The sequence below is a fragment of the Acanthopagrus latus genome, chromosome 1, assembly GCF_904848185.1.
Source record: "Acanthopagrus latus isolate v.2019 chromosome 1, fAcaLat1.1, whole genome shotgun sequence".
NCBI classification, from domain to species: Eukaryota; Metazoa; Chordata; class Actinopteri; order Spariformes; family Sparidae; genus Acanthopagrus; species Acanthopagrus latus.
Genome location: NC_051039.1, coordinates 24,913,402 through 24,935,718, shown reverse-complemented (window position 1 = coordinate 24,935,718; position 22,317 = coordinate 24,913,402). Strand labels below are relative to the sequence as shown.

Genomic DNA, 22,317 nt, shown 5'->3' with positions numbered 1-22,317 from the left:
GCATTTTTAAGATTTACCGTATTTTCAAACTCATTTTCAATGGGAGTGCTTTGGGCACTTTAGCGATAGCATTATAATCGCTATTTTCAACACTAAGAAGGCTCGACACAACATGAAACTTTGCTCGTAGCATAAACCAGGGTCTCTACACATGAACACGAGCATTGAGAACATTGTTTGTGTACACAGAGTTTACTAAGAAGAAAGTTTTTGAAAATGAGTTTGACCCGAAAACGAAAATATGGTAAATGTGCCTCTATTGTTGCAATTATGCTTGTACATGAAGATTTGACACAGGTACATTCACAAAAAAAGCCTAGGTTGCATTTTGGTGAGAGTTTCACTTCAAGATAGGCTCAACATGTCAAAGCTACCGGAGTATGAAAGAAGTGAACCTGAGCATTTTGGGGGGGTTTTCCAGTTATATACTGCTCATGTCGGTGCTAGTACTGCAGCATTTACTGCAGAAACTGGTGCTAAACTTAAGACAAAATGGGTGATAATTTTCTTTGTTCACTTTATTTCTTTGGTTAGTACAAGCGTCCCTGTAAATAGATGATTTCTAATGCATTTTACTGTATATTTTCCAAAACATAATTTAAACAATGAAATGAACGAGATTACAGTTCTACACCAATGACACGGTTGTTATGCATTATTTCTAATGGGAGTTGTGTCTTACCTGCAGAAATAAATGTATAGATATTATGTACAGCAAGGGATGGAGCAGACAATGTGGTGATTATTGGCAGAAACACATTGAGTTATTAAACACTGACACTGACTGTTAAGTATTTACATTAAATATCATTCTAGTATCAACATGGTCCAGCAGGGGGCGATAGCAGCAAACGAAAAAGAGCACAGAGATTGAGGAACTCAACCAAAGAAAACAAAAAAAAAGACAGAAAATAGACTCCTTCCGCAGTGTTGCTTTCCATCCTGGCCATGAGGGGGCTGCACTCCTCCACTTCTCCCTGTAGGTGGAGGCTCCTACCTGGGCTGCAGCCGGGGCGACAGGGCCCTCCTGGCCTGGGTGGACTGCCTCTGCTTGGACAGGAAAGACTGAGCCGGGCCTGGCGCTGTGGAGCACTCACACAGACTGTGCTGCTGCAGAGCTGAGGACTGCAAGAGGCAAAAAACAAATGTCAGCTGTTCGTGGAAACACTCGAGTTCTAAAATGTAGGCAGATTTAACCAGACCCGACACCTGCTGCTGCCACTAATATTAATGAATACTACTGCTACTTCATTAACTATGCAATACCAGCATAAACGTTCATGGCTGATTTGCCATATTAGTTCCATGATTGAACAAATAGCCTTTTTAAACACCTAACAAAATGTCTGTTTGAGATGTGTCACAATCCCTGTAAGTGGCTTGCTCGTGGGAAGCCGGTGAGAGAGAATGTGAAACTATGTGTACGATCCACTCTCCCTGTGAAGCTCTTTGCTTATAGATGAAAAGAGGATACTTTCGGTATCACAGAAGGCTGTCGACATCCTCCCTGTGGTCAAAAGTGGACAAAGACTGCAGTATGACAGCATGCCGAATTAGGGAAAAAAAAGTGGCTCACAAAAAGTATGCCTAAAAAGGTTTTTAAAAAATCTTGCTTATCTTACTTATTTATAGGGGACTGCCCATTATTCCGACGGCCCATTATCTTAATGCCCCAATAGTCCAAAGAATGTCCCATTGGGCAGAAAGCCCATTTGTCCAACAGCTCATTATCCCGAAAAACAAAAGCCTGCTGCTCCTCAGGCCCATTCCTAAATTACACTCTCACAGTCTCTGAAGTTCTTTTTCCTTCATATCTTTATATGTTTGGAAAGGGAAAAAGTCATGTGACCTTCATCGTAATGGTAGCAATGACAAAAAGGCCAATGCTATGAAATGTTCACAATTTGGTGAATTGTAATGCGACAAAAACAGATGTTGTTTCATCTTTGCAAGTACTCACAGTGATTTAGCATGTGCACTTCAGTGAAGGATGCAACGCAGGATATTATCACACACCAACAAATCTTTTTTTTAACTTTAATGTCATTATGTTAAAAACAGTTCTTAACTGTAATTGACTGAAAGTTTCCTGAAAGGGATCCTGGTGTACCCACCATGTTCTGCCAGGCTGTCAGGATCAGCTTCTCCTCTTGTTCCTGTCTGGACCTTGTGTTATCACCCTGTGCGTTATGGAGTGGTCGAGTTCGAAAAGTCATGAAGTCTTTTATCAAATCACTTTAACACAATACGTTTGAAATGTCTAACACAATACGAAAGAACTTCAGAGAAGCTGCAGTCTGGATGCACTCTCAACTCACCTCTGGAGCAGCTGCTGTGGTCATCGTATCAAAGTGTCTGGCCTCCTGGTTGCTGGTCATTATAACAGATATATCACAGCAGAGACAAATCCAAGCCGAATATCGCCAAAGCTATGTTTGCGTGACTGTCCAGCTTGTCCACCATCAGCCCCCTGACCTGCCCCGTCTGTCTGCGGCTCAGCGCTGCTGCTCTCGGCTGTGTTTTGCAGCGGAGGCCCTGGTTTTGTTGCATGGCAGACAGAACAATATGGAGAGGTGCTGCAGGCTTAAGTGCTCTGGCTCCTCGCCACAGTCAAAGATGCCATCCTGCTGACTCGGGCTGTCGGGCAGTCATTCATCGGGCTGGGGATTAGAAGGTAATCACCAAAACACAATGCAATTAGCTCAGCGGTAGCGTTAGCCTGTTTTGAAATTTGGTACCTAAAGTTTGGCATCTCAGAATCATACTTCATGGAAATCAGGAAACCATTATGCAAGAGCAAGTTTTTTGTTTTTGTTGTTGGTGTAATTCTGTTTATTCCTCTTTAAGTTGCGCCACAGAACGCTCTGACGTTTGCACAGGGATCTGTGAGTTAGTGTGCGTGTTTGTTTGTCTGTTTAGCTGAATCACTACCAGTTTCAGTGACCCAGAATCCCTGTAGTTCCCCTGCTTGTCACTTGACCAGCATCAAAGCGCCTGCAGTATGGGCATATCAGGCAAGATCAAGCAGCAGGGAAGATGTGAGGCCACACGTGGACAGTTGTCTACTGAGGATCTCTGTTTCCTGTCTCCCAGAGTCAGTTTTTACAAAGGTCAACCCATTCCAGTCTTTGCGCCAGCTTCAGGGGAAATGCGGTTAATGTTTTTGTCATTAAGTGTGAAAGCACAAGTGCGGGGGAGGATTTCATAGAACTGTGTTTGTGTACGTTTTTCTCTGGAACAGGGAGATGTAAGGTCAGCAGGCAAGCTTACCGAAACTGTCTAATTTAAGACTCAGATCTACTGTGCAGCTCCTTACAAATGATCTAACCATATTTACCACATGCTAACCCATGTTTGCAAGTGTGTGCACATACGTGTTTGCACAATCCACCCGTCACCCCCTGCGCTTGTGCCGAGTGCGTACTTTCAGTTTGCGGGACTTTGTGTAAAGGAAACGCGCTCCTGACACGGAAAAAAAGTGAAAGAAACAAAACAGAGCGACGCAAAATGTGGGAAGAAAAGAAACTTTGATGGTTCTTGGAATCTGCCTCATCTGAAACCTGCAAATGTTGACTCTGTTATGAAAGAGACGCACATCACACACACTCGAGGCGTCGCAGATTCCTGTTAGCGCGCAGGGCCTGAACATCTGTTGTGAAAGCTTCCTCCTACTGCTGTACTTTCTGAGCTGCAGTCTCACAGATTCTAAAGATTTACACTTCGTCACAGTCTGTTTGCTCACATCAACTTGCAGATTTAGGTCTTCTCAGCGCTTCTTTTTTGTAGTTTTGAGTATCATTTTTAGAGGTTAACATGACGCTGAGCTGACGAAAGAAACTGCTGGGATCCAGGATAGCTGCCTCCTTTCTCGTCCAACAGGGGAAAGAAACATCACTTCAGCCGTTTTGTTTTGGGGGAAAGCTGAAAGTGAGCGCACTCCCAACATCAGTAATAACCTTTCATTAAACAGTAACGTGTGCTGTGAGTAAAGTAGGTCAAAGTTGAGCCAGGAAGTTAGACTTCAAATTGTGGTAGATTAGAACAGACAGTTTGCATGATAACATTGTTCGTCTGTGTTTCCTCCTTCCACTTCAGAGATTTACCTGAAGGGGTTGTGTAAAACCTGTCTGATGGTCACCGCTGACTTTTTAGTGACGTAACAGAAACCTGAGCAATTAACTTAGTGATAAATTGTCATTATCACCAGCAGCAACAAGGGCCAAAACTATGATGTTGTATAAAACCGGAAATTCCCTCAAAATAGTCATTTTTTCAGTGTGACGTCAAGACAAACAGATAATCAGTGCTGACGGATAACAGAGAATAATGGAAAATACAGAGAAGACAGCCACATAAAAGACAGCTTTTAAAAAATGGGATCATAACATGTCACATTATGATTTAAAACTAATTTAAATATACTATAAAAAAAGACATGAATGTTTTATCCATGATGTGTCATCATGGCGCAGGATGCAGTTGGTCCCTTTGAAAGTGAAAGAGGGATTGTTAAAAATAGACATTAGATACAATAGAGACAAACACTGGGAGGGGAAATTACAACAAAAACATACATGGTCAGTTAAAAGTGAAAACGGCCTAAAAACAGACAAACAGAAAAATGTGCATCTCTGTTAAAAACATTGTGAAAAAACAAATAGCTGTCGTGTCTTATCTTATGTGTCTAAAAGTGGAAAGAAAAGAGATGTCTCCTGAGTCCTGAAGGAAATGAAAAATCTAAGCTCTCACACACTGCTATGCCAGTTTACAGCACACTCACACATAAAAACAAGTCATTAATGTGGCCGCGACAGTATTTGTTTTGAATGTGAGGTGAAATGCCTGCTCACGCGCGCTGTTTACAGACTCAGCATCATGCGAAAACATGAAAAATAACACGTTCGTTCAACTGAGTAAACACACACACGACTCCACTCAGTGTTTATTGTACCGATCCTAACCCTGTACTTTCACATTTGTTTTTGTCTGGTGTGCGTGTGTGCTGGCATGTGTGCATGTGTGTGTGTGTGTGTGTGTTTCAGGCACTCCCCGTCTTACACACCCAGCTTCGTCAAGAAGTACACTCTGTGCATAAGGACCCGTCTGTCTGGTTCTTCCTGGTTGTGTGTGTGTATCTGTCTTTCAGCTGTGTCTGTTACAGGCTGGCTGTCTCTGCCACACACACACACACAGGACCTCTTTGACTGTCTGCTGGTCTGACTTTGTTTAAACAAGACCACCTTATCAGTACGGTCAGATCCAGAATGAATCAGCTGTTTGTTAACGGTCTGTCTGACAGGGTAATGTTATCAAGATAGAGGGCAGTAACAAAGACTTGTTTAATGAGCGCTCTTTAAGTGTGTGTGTGTGTGTGTGTGTGTGTGTGTGTGTGTGTGTGTGTGTGTGTGTGTGTGTATATTTTGGTACTGTCCTTTTTATGTTTATCTCAAGGAAGTTCAGAAGAAGATCAGTACCACCCTTATGTCTGTATTCTAAATATGGCACTACCATGAGCAGGTGGTTACTGTAGCTTAGCTTAGCATAAAGACTGAGAACAAGCGGAAACAGTTTGCCTGGTTACAAAAGTCTGCTGGCCAGCAACTCTAGATCCTACTAATTAACACATCATATTTTGTTCCTTTAATCCGCAAAAAAGTGTCTCAACAACCATTTGTAGTTTTGCGGGGCGGGCCTCCAGCCAAGATATAGTCCAGCACATAACCCCGGCGAAACAGAAAACTGTGTTTAGTCCTTTTTTTGTACAAATTGAAGAAGCAATATGTATCACATCAGGGGCTGGTTTACCTTCAGAGAGAGCCACGCCAACTGTTTCCACTCTTTCTGCTAAGCTTTGCTAACCCTCTCCGGGCTCCGAGGCTCATGCTGAGTTGACAGACATTTAAGAAAACAAAAAAGTGTATTTTTCAAAATATAAAACTGTTCAGTTAACTTTCTTTTCCCACCTAAGTTGTCTTCTTTCTCATTTTACATGTTAAAATCTCAGTTACTTCAACATGTATTCAGTGTTTCAGGTTTCTCTCAAGCACTCTGCAGTAGTTGCCAAAGTGAAGTCGAGGGGCCACACTGACAACCTGACTGACAGTCATTGTTCGATGGTCAACATGGCCTAAAGGTGCGATATGTAAGAGCCAGCCACACACTCACAACAACTAGTGGACAGCATATCACCACTGACTACTGCTGCCATCTGAAGCTGCCGTTAGCTAGTTAGCTTGGTTAGCTTGGTTAGCTGTATTTGCAACTAATGGTCTGGGAGCTCAGAGCACTGGGAAAGTGTTGGTGGGGCTGGAGATAAATGGTTAGCATGTTAAACACTGCAACACAGTGGGCCTACATAGACATCACTGGTCAAAACTGCTATCCCTCTACATACTATTGATCATTTTGGTGAAAGTCTTTAACTTAATTCTTACATGTTGCACCTTTAAGCAGAAAACTTATAGTAGTTATTTATAAATCCTTGAGCCAAAAACCAAGATCTTTCGACTGAGCTCAATTCTAAATCTAAGAACATTTTATGATCGAGGCCCCAAGACCGCTCCGGGTTGAATATTAGGGATACAGCTTAAAAGTGACTGTGTTTAACATCCTAATCATCCGCACAATATGTACTATTTAGAACTGATCTGCTCATAGGTTCACTCTTTACTTTGCTGGCATTAATTCACAGTTATATAATTATGAAGTTAAATTTACCAACAACAGTCTTCTCAGATGTCGTTCCAAAGGATAACATTATTTAAATCTAATTAAACGGGCTCCATGGTTGAATGCGTAGAAATTTATTTGGCAGGGGGTGAGCCGGGGGCGGAGGTGAAGAGTCTTTGATATGAAAAGGCATGAAAGCCCCGACACACAGCAAGCTCATTGTAGAATCCGTCCAGATTAGCCAAATAAATGCTGGATCCCCTGGTGTCTCTGTTTGCCATGTGCTAAAAAGTAAGTTTGAAGCGAGTTTGTGCCCGAGTGTGACAACGCGGTGGTGGGTATGTCGGCTGTTTCGGTGCCAGCTGCCACCTGCAGCACGAGCTTCCTCTGCCCAGCCACAACACTGTTTATGTCTGGGCTGCAGCCCTCAGCAGTGCCCAGCAGCGGCAAAACATGTTTTTCCCTCTGAGGATCTAAGAAAACTGGGCAGACTCCACAGGCAGACTGCAGGTTATTATCTCAGTCAACCTGAAGATGTTATTATTTCTGAGGTTAAGGTGGAGCAGACTGTAGGGACGGGAGGTTTTCTACCACGCCAAGTGAGTGGACTAGAGTTGAATAAGGATCATTATGATCACATTTAAAAAAACATTAATTCCAGTAATAGACTGTGTTTTTTTTTTAGGAACTGGTTTCAAATATATTATATCAAAATGAACACTTGGGAAGAAATATCATAGATTAAGTCCAACCATCTCTTATGAATACAGATGATGATAAAAAGACATCTTTTGAGAGCTCAGTAAGTGTGTGTTTGTCTAAATTGACTAAAATTGTGTCATTAAAGCACCCAGGACATGATATATTTATATCTTATTCTCTACAGAGATATTTCCACTTTCGGGGTAATACACTTAAACCAAGAGGAGGAGATTGATACCTCTGTCACGTCTGTGCTGTGGATATGGATCTACAGCCAGTGGTAACAAGATCCACCTACCGGCACCTCTACAGCTCACTGCAAGTAACCAGTGGAGACTCTTCCTGCTTAGAGATGGTTTGTTAATAAGTGAGCTTTATTGTGCTGAGCAAGGGTAATTCATCACGTGTCAAACAATGCCTTGAAAGCAGGGCTGACAAAACTGAAATGAAAGTCTGGGCCACGGGCCAAAAATATCTATTTGCGTGTAGTCTTGGTATGCAAAATGGTACTGGGATCTCAAGTTCCTTTAAATGACTGACTTAATGCGCAAAATTCACTCCCAACGTGCTCAGATTATGAAAACTAATTAGGTAACTTGCATATTTAAGGAGCATTTTAAACATCACAAATATGCTTCTGCTCATCAAGTCCTTCAGTGACCTTCCACGCTCTGAATAAAACCATCTGTATCCACTGTGTTTCTCCGCTCATTTATTCAAGTTTTTCCTTTTCCTTCCTCCCGTCCATAATGATACGTTTTGGCAAACAGTCATCATCGGGGACTCAAAAGGCTCATAACTCCTAGTTAAAACGTGCCAACTAACTGGCACGGCCCAGAAGAAGGACATGTGGAGAAATCCGGCAGCTGCAGGGTTACGCATCTGCATGGAGAACAGATGGAGAGGGGAGGGGAGTGGTGGGACAGCAAACAAGTGTACTGGAGGGCTGAGGGGTGACTAGTCGAGGGCCGACTCCCCGCCTTGACCTCTCCTCTTCCTCATCCCTTTATTCCCTCTGTCTTGCCTGCTCCCACGTCACCCCTGGGCTTGCTGATGGATGCTGACAGTAACGGCTGTCCTCCGTCCCCCTACACATCACCCCCACCCCTCCGCCCCATCCCTCCTCTCTCCTTCGCTCTGCCCCCTTTCTCGGCCCTGACCCCGGTGACCTCGCTTTGGAAGTTGTCGTCCTGCGGCCCGGCTCAGAGCTTCTTGGGGGCCAAAACGTCTGAGCTCAGCTGTCAAAAGCACATCCAGGACGTGATCCGCCACCCATCCATGACTACCACTCTCTGCTGTGCTTCTCTGCTGCGGGCGAACCCCTGCATGTCTCTGAAAAAAGTCAAATCCGAGTTCTGCCGCGTGTATCAATACTTATCTCGTGACTCAAAAGAAATCAGGCGTAAGGATGAGTCAGTTTGACACCTGGGTTAAGACATCGGTTGCACAAACAAGTAAAACGATGACCACATGTCAATCAGTTCTTCTAAACCAAGGTGTGGCACTGAAGCACACACACGCACGCACACACACACACTCCTGCCCACTTCCTGTTGTGCAATTTCATAAACTACCAATGTGGCGGCTGAACTTGTTGAACTGGATGGAAGATGGCAGGTAATAAGCACAGCGGCAGACGTGGAAATGAAACTGGGACAAACACACACAGACACACACGCGTGCAGTCCGCGCTGACATGGGTCAGTAATGATGAAGTAAACTTTATAAAACAGCAGATGAGAGAGGAGAAAGTGGAGGATGTCATCTTTCGGTGGGGACATGTATTATTCATGCTGTCAGCGGAGACGTTGGTGAAGTCACAGGAGTGTAAGTAATCGCGTGTGTCACATAAATCAACAGCAATGATGACCTCATTTTACCGCATAACTCCCTCCCGCCCACACACTCTTTAAGGAGCTCCAGATGCGTGAGGGTTTACGCACACACACGCACACACACACACCTTAGAAACATGTGCACACTCCTGTCTTCTGCTCTCTCTCTCTCTCTCTCTCTCTTTCCCGGAGCATTATCTGAATAAACAAAGTAAAAATAACAAAGCAGATAAAATATGTGAATAGCAGGGAGTGGCCCTTTACACTTAATCCAAGCGTTACACCAGGGCCATCTTCGCCCTCCTCTACTTAAGCAGCACCACAACAGAGTAAAAATACTGCAAGTCAAGCATTCAGAATCTTACTTAAAGGATTAGCGCGACACTTTGGGAGAATACGTTTATTTTGGTTTCCTGCCAAGATTTAGATGAGAAAAATGTTTGTAACTCTTGTCTCTACACTGAATATGATGCTCCCGTCAGCACCTAGTTGTCTTAGCTTTGCTTAGCATCGATGTTACATCTTGTTTGATAGTTTTCACAAAAAAACAGTAAAAAGGGACAACCCTACAATCCAGGCTGTGTCTTTGGTGATAAGAGGAAGCAACCGCATGCAGTCAAGATAACCCCAACCTGTCCTTTTATCAAGGGGCACTGTTTGTCTTTATTGGGCAGAGTGAGGTGAAGAAGTAGACAGAAAATCGGTGAAGACAGAGAGAGAGAGGGGGGCATAACATGAATTGGCATAAGCTGGAGTCAAACTGGAGAGGTTGCAGTTAATGTGGCACTCCAACTCGTCATTTCAGCAGGCTTTTTTTTTTTTGTTGTTGTAAACTTCGTTTGGTTTTTGTCCGGAGAAAACAAACAAGATGCAATGTGCCAGTCGCTGCGAAGCTGTGCTGGTACAGTAGGTTGATAAAACAACAACAACAACACACATCAGGTACATCATGCGGTAATGTGAGAGCTGAGAGTCAGTACCCATGAAATGGAAACAAGGTGGGAAGGGCGCCCCAGCAGCTCAAGCGGTAGAGTGCGTCCTCACCGCAGTGGCCCAGGGTTCAAATCTGACCTGTGGCCCTGATCCTCTCCCTCTCTCATCCCGCTTCCTGTCACACTTAAGCTGTGCTGTCAAAATGAAGCATGGAGGAGGCTAAAACAAGGGGGGAAAGGATTAAAAAAAAACAAGGCTACACAACTTCATGAAGAAGACATAAGCTGCCACGTTTGAAGAACAATGACCCCTAAGACGACTAAATCATCTCATATTCCATTGTTTCGTAGCTCATTATATACTAGTGTAAAACATTCAGACACAATATATCTTACATGCTTATTCTTGGTGTGCATTTAAAATAATAATCGGAAAAGAAACAACTAATGGGATATTCAAATTAAGCACAAATACCCTTTAAAATAACTGACTACAGCACTTGCATAAATGTACTTTCCACTGCTGCACACGGTCACATGCAGACGCACACACACACACACACACACTGCACACTGTTGCTGTCTCAGAGCATGCAGGTGTTGTACCTGGCAGCGACGCCAAACACCCCTCCCACCACCACCACACCTGGCTGGAACCGCAGACGACCGCATGGCAATAAACACTCTCTCTCTCTCTCTCTCTCTCTCTCCGTCTCTCTCTTTCTCTCACACACACACGCAAACAAACATGAGTGTACATGGCAACACACACACCCACACAGTCACTCACTCACTCGTAGCCACTGATCAGAAGATAACTGTGGCACAAGTCATCCCCATTGTCAAAACACAGACAACAGACAGACAGACAGACAGTGAGGCAGCAAGTTCGACAGACGCTCTCACCATACAAATAAGAGTTTGACTGAAGTGTGCTCCTTCCCCCTTGAGAAAAAAAGAGTGGTGAGCTTCATTTTCCCATGGCCTCAGAGCCACACACAAACAAAACTAATCATGTAACAAAGCTCAGACGTGTCTGGTCTGCCCTGTGGTTTAGGCCTTAAAATACTCTCAGCGGCTATTTAACCTGTTTCCTTCTTTTCGGCTGCACAAAGCAGCTTGTATTACGATCACAAGCGTTTCTCCACAGACTTTTTTTTTCAAACTTTTTTTTTTTTCTTCCAGATCTTTCTCCCCATATTTCTGAGAGACAGCGGGGCAGGTTCTCTCTCGATTCCTCGCCTCAGGCCGGCCTGAATCCAGGACGGGATGTCAATAATTTCCCAAGCCTTTTATTTTCCGCCTCCGTTCGTGGCAGTTCTTGTCTTGTCTTGCTGCCTGTTGTTTTGCCGCTCGGGAGCCAGGAGAGGTGATCTCATCTGCACCTCGCTCCTCAACCCCCGCTCCCAAAACAACATTGTATTTATCTGACCAAAATAGCCACCTCAGGCTGGAAAAACCCAAACAGAAATAGGCCAAGAGTTTCCAAGGAAGCCAGTCTGGGCCGGAGGTGATGCTTTTGACTGACAACAGCCACGGGGCAACAGAACAAGAGACTGCATTTACTGCTGCAAGGTGCCGGTTAGAGGCAGATATAATAAAAGCTCTTATTATTCTTGGGCTTCTACTGGAGAACAATAAAAGCGCACCTGTACAGTCTGACTTAAAGGAGAAAAACAGAACAATCTGAGCTCTTGATGGAGGGCTGATGTATGTCATTGAGGCTAATTATACAGATGTTGCTTTTCATGTGCATCCCCTATAATGTCAGCTGATTTGTGACATGAAATAAAAAACCTAAAATGATCCTAATCAATATTTACAATATTGTAATTAGGATCCAACTGTTCCACTGAGTCATTCGTATTTCAGCCCAAAATCACAGCTCTGATTTTGGCCTTTTCGATTCAGTTCCTACTCTGGGTTTGCTCTACCATCACGATGGTTGGTCTCATGGTTCGACTCGAGTGAGTGTTTGTTGTATCAGCGTGTTTCTGTTCAGTTTTTGTTGTCTCTTTTAAATCACGAGGCTGTTACAAGACCACAGATTTCATTCAGATGGATTCATTTTCTGATTCTGAGAAAAGCCTTTTGTAATTTCATTTTTTAATATATTTTTGGCCTTTTCCGGCTTTATTGATGGTACAGCTGAACAGTGTGACAGGGTAAGAGAGGGGGAGTGACACGCAGCAAAGGGACCCAGGCCAGGAGTCGAACCCAGGTCTGCTGCAGGGCCTCGGCACATGGGTCGCGTGTGCTACCAACCGAGCTAAGCGGCACCCCAGTAGTTTCTTTTTTTCAAGGCAAAACCAAACCAAACCGTTATATAAGGATATTCATGATTATCCCGCGAATGAATATTCATTTTTTGAATCAATCAACCTATTGTGAGTGTTTTTTTATGGCGAACTGCAATTACATCTGTAATTTCATCCATAATTTCCATATTCTATTTTCTATTAACTATATTTGAGGCCTTGAGACAGACAGATGGATGTTTTTGACTTGGGACTGAAGGCCGTAACAGAAAAAAAGCTTTTAATTGCTTGTGCTGTGGTTTTAAACCTCTGCTTTACTTCCTCACTGTTCTTGCTGAAAGTAAAAGTTTAGCCGTCACCGTGAGGCTGTCAGGGAGCGAGCAAAAACTTCAGAAAGTCACTGTTCCAGACCAAGAATTAGTCCCAAGCAACAAGACCCTTGTAAAAACACAAAAAATATTTTTTATATTTACACGGATTTAACAATCGAGATATAATCATTGAGCTTTATGGGTTGATTTTGTTAGCTTTGGACAGAATCATGCCCATGATGATTCAGGAGAGGCCAGCTCTGTACGACATCATGATATTTGTATATCTGCAGTTCTAGAGGACTTTTGGTTTCCCTTTCGAATTACAATAAAAGACAACCGTCATTCTCAGGTACAGAACGTAGGTGCTACTTTGCGGTGTGACCAAGAGCAGTTTTTTGACTCAGGCAACATGAGGTGACGCAAAAACAATCCGGTTTGTCTGGGGCTTCATATCTAACCGACAGGGGAAAAAAAGTGATATTGACCTTATCAGCTAACTCTCTGGAAGAAAGCGCCTGTCTCATTTTCCTGCTTTTCCATCCTGTATTTGTATTTATTTTTTTTTATCTGTGATCACTTACCTGATCCACTACAATACTCCTTTCTATCGGTATTGGTTGAGCTTGCTGCTTTGGACTGAGCAGGCCCACAGAAGCCTCACTTTCAGTCTGAGTGGCTTCGCTCACTCTCTCTCTCTCTCTAGACACCAATGAGGTCATTTGGGCTCTCTGCCCAAAGTATAGACTCGAGACACACACATGAACAAACAGACACACCACAACATGCACACAGACAGACAAACATTGACCCTCCTCTATTCCACCAAAGGAGAAGGAGGGGGGAGAGAAAAAAAGAATTAAAAACACATTCCACTTCCCGTAAGACCGGGAGAAGGAGCGGTGAGTCACTGGAGCAGTTTGAAAACGGGCCCTTTTTAGTTTCAGACGCGTCGCCTTTGAATGTCTCCACGTGGAGCTTTAAACCTCCGTAGGTCCCCTCAGTCGAATGTTGTTGATGGTGCGGCTCTCCCTCCTGCATCCCACCCCCTGCTATTTGTTCAGTCGGTGATTAAACACCTCACTCACTGACTGTGGCTCGTCTGAAAGCGATTGTCTCTTTAATCACCTACTAAGTTCAGCCGCAGGTCACATGGGTAGTGTCAGCTCTGGAGAGACCACTCTTTTAATACTTTTTTTTACTTTAGAACAGTTTGCCAAATGTCATTATCGTTTTTAACGGTCAGAACATTTAAACATTTAACACGCAACCGCTAAATGACACACATAACGTACAAACCCATGAAGAAAGCCACGCGTTTAATCACAGCGAAGTGTTTGCAATAAATCTCTATCGTGTTGTTTTTTCCCCCCGCAATGATGCCAGGAAAAGAGTTTTACTGTAAAGTCGAATTGCAAAACACCATCGTTGTGGGAATAAAAACCCTCCTTCTCTCTTTCTTTTCATCTTTCCGTCTCCTCCCATCAGTCCAGACAGAGGCCCCCCGAAAACAGACCGAAACCCCGAAATGATGCTGGTTTTCCATTTGGTTCACAGGCAGCAACCTGAGTCACAAGACTGCGGGTCTCGCTCCAATTACACACATGCTGACAGCTTAACTGACTCCACCGAGGAAGAGTCCACGGTATCTGTTCCCTATCAACTCCCCTGCTGGTGGGACTGAGTCACACGCTGAAGTTCAGGTGGACCAGCGTCAGTCGAATCTGTTCACGCTCAACAGGCAGCCTGATTAATGGCAGATCTCATGATTTGGGCCAGCTGGCTCAGGGTTTTTAGTTTTTTTGCTGTTGTTGTTGATTAGTCGCCTTCTTGTCCTTCATTTTCTTCATCTTCTTGTTCTTGCTGTCTTGTTTTATCTTATATAAACCAGACAATTGGGGGAATACAAGAATGGGTTAGAGTTACCTTAAAGGTGCAATATGTAAAAAACATTTGTTTATAACATTCAAAGCATAACTAAAAATATGGATAGTGTGTGAAGAAGAAACAAGCCTGACATTATGCGAAAGATGTCGATGTATTGTGTTGAAAAGATATCTACTCAAGTTAGCACGCTAAACAGCTAGCCCCAGGCCTGAAAAGCTCCTGTGCTAGCGCCCGTAAACACCAGCATTACCCTTGGTAGTCTTGCCAGCTGAATGGCTAACTGGGATAACAAGCTAACGGTAGCTGCAGTCATAGATGTACAAAAACAATACAGTCAGCAAGCAGTTAGCTGTTACTCCGGTGATGTGCTGCCCCTATTTGTTGGGAGTATGAATTTGCGGTGGACCATCATCATGTATTGCACCCTTAAAGGAACAGTATGTAGTAATTTATGTTTCATGCAATCACTGTTTCAGAGTGCTAAACAACTGTAAATATAAATCCAAGGTTTCTGTAGCAATTTGTCAGATTCTATGTGACATCATGTGCTAGCTACAAACCAAACCTGTCATAAAAAGATTTGTTGTGAGAAAGTAAGTACTTAAGTGAGCATGAGCGCTCAGGCATTTTTGCTGTGCGAGAGTCAAAGTTCACACAAGCTCTTCACACAACTCCGAACGGGAACAGCATGCTATGCTAACGGAACGTTCTGGCCCATTCCTGCCAGCTGAGTCCACTTGGCTAGCAGAGCTAACTCGTAGCTACAGTATGCAGCCATTACAGGTTGCTTTCAGGACACTCCGTACGTCACAGAGTTGAGGCAGAGAAGCCACATGACTTCAGGGGGAAGGGTTTTGCTTAAAATATGATCCAGTTTCAACAAAATCAGTAATGAAGTGGACAGAGAGAACATTCACCTCACGAAAAGTTGCTGTAACATTAAAATTATTTTGAAGCTGTTATTTTAAGGTAAAATAATTACATAATGTTGTTTAAAAAGAGAAGTCTGGCTGGTCTATTCTTACTGAAGACAAACTGATGGTAAAAATGGTAATCTTACATGGGGATACAGTGCATTTTAAGGAGCAGATTGATACACATTTGGTGCTGTATGAGTATTTTTGGCAGCACAAGACTGATTTAAAATAAACTAAGTTCTACTGATGGAACATGACAGATGCAGTGCAACATTTATGCTTTTTTTGATCATTTCTGGACAACAATAGTCTGTGGCACAAAGAATAATGCCAGTGTGTGTTCTTGAAAATGAGATTAACTATAATCAGGTGGTCACAATGACTATTAAACTTCAAAAAACTAGGCAAAACACACACATACACAAACACCCACAATTGTATGGATGTCAATCGGCATACAAAGTGTGCAAACGGTCATACACACACACACTCTCTTTACTCTCTCTCTAAAACACACACTCACACATGAACCCTTCTGCATTGCCCTGGCTGTGCACCCAGGGGGACGGCAGTGACTCAGAACGAGTCATACACACATCACAAACTCTCACATACAACACGCAAACACTTGCCAAAATGCCAAACTGCGGCAAACTTTATGGGCTGCAGTTCTCTGAGCTCCTTCAGATAAGAGCTGATCACTGTGAGCTTGTGTTCCATTTATGATGATCTGAAATCCCTTCAAACAGAAAGAAGATCTGGTGACATATGACCTTGTGATCTGTCATCACATGAGGTCAGGTGTGACTCTGTTTATCATCAACAATGTTTTTTCCCTTTTGTCGCTAAACATAAATCGAGGATGTTACCGATCTTATGATCAGGAGCCACAAAGGTGACACTCTGGATATTGGGGTTAAAGTGTATTTTTAACAGCACTGGAGTCTTTCTCTGATGGAGGATATGAGGTAGCATTTAAGCACTGTTGTTGTAACGCCAAACTGAATCTATATCGGGAGATGAAGCCCGAAAACATGCGACAGGATCTTCAAGCGCCTGACATCTTGAATCATTTGTGCGGATAATCATAAAGTCAACAATAGCGAGATCCATATCACGTCGCTCCTCGCCTATCGCCTCTTGCTCAGCCAGATATGAAAATAAGATTAAAGTTTGCCACCAGAGCACGGCTGTTGTATAAATGTAGGCTGTAGATGCCTTGAAGGGATGGAGGAGAAGGGATTTTGGCTGAGTTTTCCATCCACCCCCCATCCTCATGTAGAACCATTAATCAGAGACAATATGAAGTCATCGCTCCCTCATGGGATTTTACTGCCTGTAAAAATAAACCTTAGATGGCTCATAAGCAGAGTTGCTAACACTGATATCACGAACTAACAAGCTTTGGCAGCCAGTGGTGCATTCTCCTTTTCTGGGTGAAATTTTGTGCAGAGGAAAATGTGTTTTTTTAATCGAGCATCGGAGAATAACAGGACTGATGAGTGATGTTTTCTCTGTGGTTTTTCAGAGAGGTTTAAAGCCGCTAAAAAGCGATGATTAGAAATCAATCAGTGGGATCGCGGAAAATGTCTGAGCCTTGGGAGAGATTCACATTTTCCGTGAAGAAGGAGGAACGAACGTTCAACGACTCCCCGAATACATGCTCAGACTGGAGCGGGAGAGGAGGCAAGACACGAGGGGGAGAAAATAGCGGAGGAGAGGAGGGGAAGGGAGAGGAGAGGAGTAAAAGCAAGGATGAGAAAAAAGAAGAAAAGAAAAAGAAAGGACAGGAAAAGAGAAAAAGAGGAGAGGACAGATGGATGTATGTTGTAACAGAGAATGGGGAGGTGAAAGAGGGCGGATAGCTGGCATGGGGTTTGCGAGCAAATGTATGCGTCACTGAAGCTATTCCAAGATGCACAAATGCTCTCTCTCACACACACACGCGCGCACGCACGCACACACACACACACACACACACACACACACACACACACACACTTTGATAGGCTTTGACTGTTTCCTTGACAACAGTATAGTATTTTCGGGGATCAGAGGTGGCAGTTGTGTGTGTTTGATATGTGCGTGTTCGACACAGCTGTTAAAGGCTTATTAGTCAACAGGGGATGTGGCCAAAATTGCAAAACAAGGTCATTTATTCTGGTGAAATTGACATTCCTGCGTCACTGGCGGGGGGCATCTTTCTTCACGACGCATGAACGAGGTCATCGCAGCTGATGAAGTTCCTGAAAACAACGAACCGTCTAAGTAAAATATAAAGAGAGATTAGTGTGAGTAGAAAGCCGGGAAAGGTTTTGAAATGCCCTCAGGCGAGAGGAGAGATTTGAATTTGTTTTACAACACAGTCACATAATATTGCCAATGTGTCAAGTCTATTCTCAGGTCAGCTAATTGCTTAGAAATTCATTGACGTCAATTCGGGACAGAGGCAGCAAACTAACCACGAAAGTGGATGGATCTGACGATACCACTTCCTCACTTAGATTCGCTGATAAGAATCAACTTCGCACTTCTCTGCCATTTCCAACTTGCTAATGACCCCGATGCATCTGTGGCAACTGAATAAATGTCGTGAGGAAGCTGTTATCACCCAGAAATAAACAGGATGTTCTAATTTATTGAATTAAGGTATTTAATTGAGGTCTATTCTCAGAAGGAGGGTGCTTCTGAGAGAAGTATAAACTAGATGATAGATCCTCACATGTAGATGAAATGTTGCTGTGCATATAAAAACACACACACCTAATGTGTGAGATACACCCACATGCACATGCACACACAAATACACAATAGCCCCCACCTACACTTCACTACAGGAAATCAAATTTCCTGCTGCATCTGGCACAGGATGTGAGGTTAGTAACTCAGCGTGTTTCAGTGTATTATGAATGAGAGCCACTCTCACTGTGGACCACAGTCTCACTCACAGCACTTTTGAAGTTCTATAATCAGTGGCAATCATATTTATATGAGCTGCTCCGCTCCCACACCTTTGATGAATGAAGCTCTCGGTTTATGAAAAGGCCAAGACGTCACAAATGTGTACTTATATGAGTATAAAAACGATAAGATGCTTAAATTGAAAAGAAGATGCATGCTGTGAGAACTAATTGACTATTCTCACCGGCAAAAAAATCTATTTATTTTAACGTTATTCATGTGGTAATGCAAAAAACGCCCAATTCAGATGTCTCATTTAGCCCTAAATTGCTCCATATGTGTGTGTGGCGAGAAAAAGTTTAAGTTGCTGTGAGAAGAAGTGCCACATGAATGTAAACTAAGTTAGGAAGGATAGAAGTTGCCTTTCCTTACCTGATGGACTTTAGCTCTCCCAGCCAGGTCATTAGACTGATTATAATGGGGCATTTTTACTTGGAAATGAACTCTGTGATGGGATTCAGCGTGGCTGAATGGGCTGAATTATCTGCTAATCATGGTGCCTTTTTCCAAACTGACAAAAGTGCCAGGAATTAATTAAACAAAGTGTTTATCTGCTCTAATATATATTAAAAGCAAGTATAGCAAGTCAAGCTAACTAGCGTACTATGGTAGCTACAGTTACTTTTAAAGATGACGAGTCATTAGCTTGTAGTTAGTAACAACACATAAGCTAACTATGCTACTTTATTGGACCATTACAGGTCACAGGTCGGGGTAATGTTAGCGGTCATATCCTGCTCCTATTTAGTTCTGGGGAGGTTTACACTAGCTATACTAGTCTACTCCATAGGCTTAAGCTAAACTGGTTAACCTCTTCTAGATAGTGTTACATTTTTCAAACTCAACAATTAGCCCTTATGCTAAAGCCATGTAGGCCAGAAATGTAATACTACTTTTTGAAAGCAGCGACAAGGAGGCTTCTCGGGTGGTGAGATTTGTTTAACTTTTCCGACATCAAATGTTTGATGCCTCTAAATATGTGCTGAGACCCTGTTTGTAATGTTGCTGAAGTCTGGTGCAGTTCTGAGCATTATTTGTGGCTTTTTGATGGCGATTTATACCTGGATCCATTTACTGTAGCGTATTGTTATTGTGCGGTCGTTTCTGAGGATGCAAAAACTACGTAAATTAGTGGTCCGCAAACCTAGAACATGGATTAAACTTACACCGGAATATCCCTTTAAAGACATTAATGACCTCTGGTAAGCAAACTGTTTTGTGGGTTTTATGCAGCTTTAGCCTCAGTCTTTTAGGCTTATATCCATCATTTACATATTTCAAAAACATTTAATGGCGTTCCTATTTGAAAAACAGACTATTGGACTATTGGTTTCGCTGGGTAGCTACAGATGATAAAATCTGCTAGCTAGCTGCAATCATCATGTCAGCCAACAAAATAGATGCTCGTCAGTAAAAAAAAAAAAGTAGACTGCTTGTATTTAATTAAAGACTTGTCTCCAGAGGTGAATCTGCCACCACTATGACTGTAAACTATCACACAGAGGGCCAGCGGGATTTAGCAAGGGGCCAATCAGTGTCTGCAGAGCAACATTGTCTGCATGTGCATTTGGTTTGATCAACCAGTGACATTAAAAAAAGGCTTAATCCCATCATTACTGCATGTGCACCTATGTGTTCCTACACTGCAGTGTAAACAGAGGTCAAGTAGAGCCCCAGGGCAGAATTTTAAATACACTACTTGTGCCAAGAATGTCTACATGAAAAACACCCCAAAGGCGAACAGCATGCTCAGCAAAGCACACATAATCCACGCATGTACACAGGCAGTGGAAGAGTCAGACACATCAACAGGAGAAGAGAAGATGAGATAGAAGGAACAAAGGGAGGCTGTTTTCCAGATTTAAAACAAACAAACAAACAACAACAAAAACTTAAAAAAGCCATGCAGAGATCTTTTTTACACACCGCCTGATGGTTACTATCATACCACATCTGATTGAGTGATAACACCCTCCACCTCATTTCTGGGCATCAGACTCCACCAGTAATACCAGACAGCTGGGAGGCAGAAAAGCAAAAGTGCAGTTTAACCGTTTCATTGCCAGACAGAATTGAGTTGCTTGTGGTTGCGTGACTAAAATCTCCCCGTCTCGGTCTCTATATATTAGTGGTTTCACGACAATGAGTGCTGATGAAAGTGTCACTAGACCTCTCCCAGTCACGCCTGTCTCTACCACAACCGGACAGATTCCTGAACGCTACAATGAAGCATCTTTAATACCTCTGATTACTAATGGCTGCTCTGTATCTGTATCTGTGGGATCAGCACCTTCTTGAAATGAAACCAAATGTTCTGATAAAACGCCTGTATGCTTTAACACACCGTTGGAAACGCTAAAGATGAAGCACTCGCCACTTCTGGATTTCAGTGCCTCTGCAGAGGGGATGTTTTTTTTTTTTTTTTTTGTAGAAGTTACGATTACAAATGACTCTGCATTTCCCCCCTGCTGCGTTTCTCTCTTTCCCCTTTGCTCTCATGGGAATGTGAGGGGAGTAAATATGAGGGCTGCGACTCACCAAAATGATTTGATAAAAACCAGATGAGGGTTGCGGCTAAATGTAACCGTTGGTCTTACATCTTTTTCAGAATGTGACAATTATAAGTTAAATGATAGACGATCAATGCCACATCATACTTACATTTGTGTTAGTGATGAAGAATCTGTAAAAGCAAATAGTGAAGCAGGCTTTTCACTTGATACATTTGCATACATATCTTATCACACACCACTGAGCATGCTGCTGCTTGAATCGGCTGACTACAGAAAATACAGAGATGCTAGCACTGTTAGCAAGTCCGTAGCATCATAGCAGGTTTTGGCTGAAAACTGTGGCGCGGTATGAACGTTGCATGAATTACAATAAATGTATGAATGGAAGAGTTGCAATGAGGGTTATTCAATCTGTTTCCATGTTATTGTTTTTTCAGTAAATCCAACATAATGTCTGATGTTAAATGTGACTGAACAGTAGCACATCACAAGACTGTCAAGTCAGTGAACGGAAGTAATGCAGCACAACAGTATTTGTCTAAAGTTTGCCAAAGTTTGCCACCGTAAGCTTTGAAATGTTGCGACAAATTATTCTTGCAGCATTATGTCATAACTCTTCCTCTTGCGATATGATTATCGCTACACTGGCCCCAAATACCAAGATTTTTGTATCAAAACACACTGTACAACCGCTCTAAACTGACAATTTGACTTACCAGAGTCGTGACTTCATAAGTCCTTGTGGTGTTACACGTCATAGTTTTATTCTTTTAACGCTGCTGTCTGGAGTTTCTGGATGTCTTTTTTACATTAAAATGGTGGCACACATGGACACAGACAAGTTGCAAGTCAGTGTGAGTGTGTGTTAAAAAAAAGGCACTAAGCTCTGACTCCATGCACTTTTTTATACATTGTATCATCTTAGTTCATGTCAAATTCTGTAATAACTGACACCACGATGCAGTTCATATTCCTGCACTTTGCCTTTTTGGGGTATCTTTTATGTATACAGGTATGGTGAGTTACTATTTGATTCTCTTCGCCCTCGATAAGATAGTGGTGCTTATGAATTAGTATTCTATTTGTAACATTGTGTTCATTTTGGTTTTAAAAGCAACTTATTCTGGCTTTAAAGAAACTATAACAAATGTGATGATAGTTTAAGAAACTTGAGAGTGAAATCGCCAGCTCAGTTGAACTTTCACCGACCGGGGACTGGCGATGAAAGGTCTTCCAACATGTAAATTTTTCGGTTTGTCACACGACAGACCACTGTGGAATCCACAGAAGGTGAAGACATGCGAGTGCAAAATGCCCCGAGTGCATACACAT

The 22,317-nt window shown here is 42.8% G+C and overlaps 1 protein-coding gene across 3 annotated transcripts; it reads right to left on the bottom strand.

Moving 5' to 3' along the window:
- Positions 1 to 960: 960 nt before the first annotated feature.
- LOC119022549 (protein Hook homolog 3-like) lies at positions 961 to 21,744 on the bottom strand. 3 transcript variants are annotated; one of them, XM_037103526.1, is made up of 4 exons: positions 21,702 to 21,744; positions 2,319 to 2,660; positions 2,115 to 2,180; positions 961 to 1,125 (listed from the first exon to the last, which is right to left on the bottom strand). In XM_037103526.1, exons 2-4 carry the CDS (start codon positions 2,376 to 2,378, stop codon positions 994 to 996), a joined length of 258 nt encoding a protein of 85 aa, XP_036959421.1. In that variant the 5' UTR covers positions 2,379 to 2,660; positions 21,702 to 21,744; the 3' UTR covers positions 961 to 993. The 3 variants fall into 3 exon arrangements, with proteins under 3 accessions (XP_036959421.1, XP_036959440.1, XP_036959431.1); XM_037103545.1 differs by lacking the exon at positions 21,702 to 21,744 and adding an exon at positions 18,845 to 18,958; XM_037103536.1 differs by lacking the exon at positions 21,702 to 21,744 and having other exon boundaries at positions 2,319 to 2,724.
- Between the last annotated feature and the right edge of the window lie 573 nt (positions 21,745 to 22,317).